General features: G+C 38.6%; 1 protein-coding gene across 1 annotated transcript; it reads right to left on the bottom strand.

Annotated features, from left to right (window-relative positions):
* Positions 1-1,767: 1,767 nt before the first annotated feature.
* LOC126404808 (extracellular calcium-sensing receptor-like) lies at positions 1,768-5,343 on the bottom strand. Its single transcript, XM_050068135.1, has 6 exons — positions 5,127-5,343; positions 4,717-4,987; positions 3,797-4,600; positions 3,385-3,615; positions 2,968-3,091; positions 1,768-2,822 (listed from the first exon to the last, which is right to left on the bottom strand). The coding sequence occupies exons 1-6, from the start codon at positions 5,330-5,332 to the stop codon at positions 1,909-1,911; spliced, it is 2,550 nt and encodes an 849-aa protein (XP_049924092.1). The 5' UTR covers positions 5,333-5,343; the 3' UTR covers positions 1,768-1,908.
* Positions 5,344-6,328: the final 985 nt, after the last annotated feature.

Here is a 6,328-nt window from a genome sequence, read left to right as displayed (position 1 = left end):
TGTGCTATGTAACCCAGTACTTCAGATTCTTCTTTCAAACACTGTCGTCACTTTGGCATGGAAGTATAAAGCATTATGAATGCTGAATTTATCATGCATTATGTAACCACTTATAATACTTTATAAACCTTGTTATAAGTTGTCATACATGATTATTAACATTTATAACAATGTTTATAAAGCCTTATAAATGCGTTATAATGTCTTATGAATGTGCTCATAATGTATTATAGACCTGACCTTCATAGAAAGTGTTACCCAAACATCTTTAAACCATCTCAAAAACCATTTTATTTATTCCACTTATATTGTAATCAACTTGCTGAATGACTTAGGACATTTCCAGTCTTATGTCTGTCAGCTTTGCTAAAGTCTCAGGAGTGCTTTTTGTGGTTGGCGTGGGATGGTGGTGGCATGTGGCTGCGAGTCAGTCATCACAATGTGAAAATCAGCTCACTAGTCTGTAAACTTTACTCTGCTGGCGTCTTTTGCTAGCTAGCTGTAAGCTAGCCAGGTCAAGGTTTTCAAATCTAAATGTGAGTAAACAACGAGGAAAATAAACTGGATAACATCCGCACTGCATCAGTTTCCAACTTAGGAACTGCAATATCCTTTGATTTACTGAAGCTTTGCTTAATCCTGAACAGTGCCATTCAACCAGGAGGCTCCTTTTATTCAATGCTGATCTGACAGAACAGAGGACTATGGCGTGCTTTACAGTGTATAAGGACTGGTGTGATGGTGAGAATGTGAGGTGCTGTCCTGGTCTTGTGTGGATCACCTCTGTACACTGTTCAGAGGCGGCTGCAGTGTGGCACTGCCCGTGTTTGGGAACATGCAGCCATCTTGCTGAGGATGTGTGGACACTTAAATTATTCCACAAACAGAGACTATGGATTACCAGAACCATCCAAAAAACATGAGCAATTACAAATATTTTCAGATGAATTTCAGATTAGCTGGTTTGATTAGTGAAAGGTCTTTGTAGTTGCAGATGAGGTGAAAGGTGGTCCTTAGTATTACACAGAGGAAGCTTAGTTAATTCAGTATGGGAACTGTAGAAGGGAGCACATTATAACAAGTGTAATGACTTATTAATTAATAATGCATTAATTGATGCATGACCCTGCATGCATGACTATAAAAAAAGACCAATATACTTTATGTCCTTTATTAATTATTAAAGATTGTTCTGTAATACATGAATAAAACTTGAGTTCCAAACAACTGTAAATGGCCAAAATAGATCTGACCAGAGTGTCTAATTGGTCAGCAGTAAGATATAATTTACTTTTCAAGAGATGGACAAAGGACTGCTGTCTCTACACCTCACCAGAGTTTCAAGCATGGTACCCTGCACTGTCTCATTTCCCTCCTGCGATCCTCAATTTCTCTGCACGTGTTGCAGATCTTCTACACAGGGCCACTGACTGCCCACACTGAAAAATTAATTAATAATTGCCTTACTCATGGACACTTAGATAGCAATGGTCAATAGAGGGGAGAATGGGAGCTATTTGTTTTGTGTTGCCTATCTTGTTAACTTTTGCAATATTTCACTGAACTTACACCACTAAACAACTAAAATTTGAAACTTTTTGGTTGAATGTCACTAAAGAATCTTACTTACACTTTGTGGCCAATATGAAAATGATGTCGTAACAAACTACATTCCATGTACTCTACAGTATTTATGATCAAATATAAATGGGAAAAAAGACCCAAGTCAGAATATTAAGTTTATTCAACACATCACAAAAAGTATAAAGGGTACTGACCCATAAAGAGACCATAGTGGTTCTAATGGCCAATTTTTGCAATACTTGAATAAGCAATCTAGTTGGTCTATAAAGTTAGATTACATGTAACATTAAGGCCATTTTTTCAAGGGTACTTTTGAATTGCAAATCAAAGAGTTCTTGGTGGTATTTTCCCCAACAAATGTTTTTTTGAGTTTTGCTCTGGCCTGAAGATAATAATATAACATTTCGGGAAAAATATACACACCAACAAACCAAAACTGGAGGCCAATATAGCAAATATCTCCACAGCTACAGTGAACTTCCCAGGAGAGCTGACATATGCTGGGATAAATGTGATCCAGACTGCACAGAATATCAGCATGCTGAAGGTGATAAGTTTGGCTTCATTAAAGCTGTCTGGCAGTTTTCTAGCAAGAAAAGCAAGTATAAAACACAAGAGAGCTAGAAATCCAATATAACCCAACACAGCCCAGAATCCAACAGCTGAACCCAGGGCACACTCCAAGATTATTTTTTCTTTATAGTAATTCATGTTCCTCTTAGGGAATGGAGGGTTGATTGTCAGCCAAAGAATACAAATCACAACTTGAATGAGGGTGAAAGTGAGAACACTGAGCCTCTGTTGTGCAGGACCAAACCATTTCATCACATTACTACCAGGAAGTGTTGCCCTGAAGGCCATTAGAACCACTATGGTCTTCCCTAGAACACAAGAGATACAGAGGACAAAGGTGATGCTAAATGCTGTGTGTCGGAGCCTGCAGGACCACTCAGAGGGCCGGCCGATGAAGGTTAGAGAACACAGGAAACACAGTTTTAATGAAAATAGCAGCAGGAAGCTCAGCTCAGAGTTGTTAGCTTTTACAATAGGAGTCTCTTTATGGGTCAAAAAAATAATTGATGTCAGAAGAGATAAAAATATGCCAACACAGCCAAATCCAGTTAAAAGTGCTCCCATGATCTCTTTGTAAGAAAGGTATTCAGTTGGTTTAGGAAGACACTTATCTTTCTTTTCATTAGGCCAAAATTCTGGTGGACAGATCAAACAGTCTGGAGAATCTGTGAAAGAAGTGAAACCATACAGAAATACAACCATTTCACCAAAATGAAAACAAAACATTTTTTTATTCTTTCTATCAATCTTTTTTAAATTTATCCTTCTACAATACCGATTAATGAATTCAGTTTTAAAATCCTCACTCACTTGTCTGATTGCTCATTGTACCCTCAGGGCACTCAAAACAGTCAAAGCAACACACAGGCTTAAACTTGTTTGTAGCCTTACGAGTCCCTGGTGGGCATGGTTCTCTGCAGACAGACCTTAGCACCTAATGAGGCAAAACATGTAAAACTCAATAATGCAACAATTGTTTTGTATATCATCGGCATGACATGACATTGGAATGTTTGCAAAGGTGAAATTTGTTATTCAAAAAGTCTCTATTGTGTCAAGACTATGTCTCCACCTTGCATATTCCACATAAACAGGGACAAACCCTTGTGGGGCAACTGACATCGTTGGGGTCAGTTACTGTACATGTAAGATACGACGGATGGAGATATAGTCTCTTCATTCAGAGAACCTGGATTACACCTGCAAGTTCCATTCACTTTACTGTACCTCATTACTGTTTCCTCCCCATACTATTTTGGTGTTCTCTTTTAGTTTGAATTTTTTCCCCTCTGGAAAAGAGGTATCATATTGACCAATATTTGCAATCTCAACAGAACCATCTTCTTTCATCTGCCAGTTAACTAAGTCATACTGGGCAACTGAGTCTCCGTTTTCATCAAAGAAAACCTTTGCTCCATTCTGTGTCGTGAAGTTCACATAGTTAATGTGTTCCAACACCTACAAAGGAAGAAGAATTTGTAAGTTTTAGCAAACATAAAACTTGCAAGCAAAATAGGGACTATATATTTAGTATTCAAATGCTGCCCTAAATGAAAACTAAACATTTTGTTTTTGCATTAGCCACACAACATCATTAAATAATTACAAAGTAGCCTATACTATGCCTGAAAAACCTTACCAGCTTAGGCTGGACTTGATTCTTGTTCACACAGGGCTTTCCCGTGGTGGGATTTGAACCATTTTTACATTGCAATAGTGCATGAAGGGCATAGGCTACCAAGTACACAGCTTTGTACACATTATTCTCAGCCCTGAAATGTGTCACATCTGTGTAGTCACTGGAGATTGTCCTGAGATCCTCTGTGCCAGTGCACATAGTAGTGGTATTTGATGGAGAGAAGCTGCAATCAAAGAACTTCTCCCAGAAAGCTTTGATTATAGCACTCCGTGGTTCATCCGAAGGTTTCAAGCTGAGTAAGAATTCACCAAGATCTGGTATTGATGCCTCAGGAAGGGCAAAGCCCATTGCCCCCTGTAAAATACTCTTTCTCTCAACAGAAGCCAGGTCTGCTTGTGTGATCCAAGACTCACCACCAAGCCACTGCTTTCCAGTTATGTTATAATTCTCAATTTTTGACAGGAACGATTTGGTATAGGACAAGGACATAAACAGCAAGACCACCTTTGACGAGGATTCCCTTAGCTTCTTTACAATAGCTTCCAACTTGGATTTAGATGTCTTAGAGTAAGGTAATGTGTATTCAACACATATGCCCACTTTCTTTGCTTCTTTAGTGAATTCAGCTGTACCTTTTTCTGAGTACAAACTTGCAGAGTAAATGATCCCCACCCAGCGCCAGTCAAAGTATTCCATAAGCTGCACCAGACCAATTATTTGGAAGCGGTCACTTGGCACAGTTCTGAAGAATGTGGGGTAGAGTCTTTTGTCACTCAAACAAGCACAAGTTGAAAGATGGCTTACCTTCAAAGACAATAAAATGTTGAATACAGTAAATCTATATAACTTATAAAGATAGAAATATAAATCTACAACTATGACAATAAAAATGAGACAGTTTGTAGTTGAAATTTTCCCACCTGTGGAATTGATAGCGGGCTTAGAATGATGTTTATGTCCTCACTCACTCCAGAAGATGAATGGCCTAAGAGAGCCTGGATCTGACCACTGCAGCCCTTTGAATCATCTCCAGTTACAGCTTCTACGGCTGCTCTTATCAGGTTTTCACTCCCACAGCCATTGTACAGCCTATAGCCCAGACTCACTCCAGGAAGGAGCTTAGAATCTCTGTTAATCTCCGCCACAGTGAAAATTACAGTCCGCGCAAACTTCAATTCTCTGTCATTCCACCTGAAAACACAGTGTTAGGTGTTGGGACATTACTAATAAACATGTAATTACAGCTGATCATTTTGCAACACATCAGGTCTGCACATGAAGCATTTTTTTCATACACTGCATTCAATTTGAACATATTTTAAGCACTTACTTTGTGCAGTATGTGTGCGGAAATGCCTGGTAGCCATTATCTACCAGTTTGCGTGTACTAGTCATAGAGAAAACTCCTCCTATAAAAAGATCACCTTCTTTTGAAAATTCCATAAAGCCCGTCTGCCCGATCACTTTGCATGTTTGGTTTTCTGACCTTGCCCTTACCAGGAGAGTGAATAAGATAATAATGATCCAACCCATCATGAGCCACCTTCCCCTTCACTGAAGCAGCTCTGACCTGGGAACTGACCTTTATAGCTTTTCCCACCATATGAGAAACATCAGCAGCCAATGTGAGCACATGCTCAATTCTCAAAAGATTATTCTGTTTTTTACGCATCACTGCACTTTTAAGAAACTGACTTAGCTGATTGACGTTTGGAAGAAAAGGCAAGGCCTGATTAATCTTTTTTTTTTTTGTCTGAGAATCAACACAATGATTGGAAAGGTAGTTCTATCAAATATTCAGATCCACTGTTTTGTCATTCTAATCAACATATCCACTTAATTAGCCCACTGAAATGTGTAAATGTTCTTTTGTTGTTGAATTTAATAAACACCCCTTTCTAAATATCATTATGAGTTCAACAAAGATATAATCTATTACAGGCTTAATGTTTTGGCTGTAATTACAGTGTACATGTTGCCTGAAATATATACAGACAGATGAGAAATCAAAGAAAAAAGTAACTTAAAAGAGAAACTTTAATGAATGCAGATGCTTCCACACAAGTGCACTGCATGGTACAATTAAGCAGTTAACATGCAATAATTCTCTGTGGCATGAAAAAGAATTGAATCAGAACGTGTGTTCGATTTGCCAATTTGATGACCATGATGTGCATGCATTAATGCAATATGAAAGAAAAAACAGAAAAGTAACTGTTCCTCAAGTGTTTGCAGGACATGATCAGACCACGTCAGCAAGAACAGTCTGTCGACAATTACATAGAAAGGGATATGTAGCACATAAAACCCATTATGACAGAGATGAATGCACAATTTGAGTTCAGTGGTGGAAAAACCGCAGGCACTGGTCTTCAGAGATGTGGGAAAAAGTGATATGGTGAGATGAGTCAGCCATCATATTCTTGACAAGCAGCCAAGTGCATATGAGGAGCATAAGAAATCAGTACAGCCCTGAATACTTGAACCCTACAGTGAAGAGATCCAGTGCTGGCTCTTTTATGCTTTGGGGGA

Source organism: Epinephelus moara, chromosome 2 (assembly GCF_006386435.1).
Source record: "Epinephelus moara isolate mb chromosome 2, YSFRI_EMoa_1.0, whole genome shotgun sequence".
Taxonomy (NCBI): domain Eukaryota; kingdom Metazoa; phylum Chordata; class Actinopteri; order Perciformes; family Serranidae; genus Epinephelus; species Epinephelus moara.
Note: the sequence above shows the minus strand (reverse complement) of the source record. Positions and strands in the feature narration are given on the sequence as shown.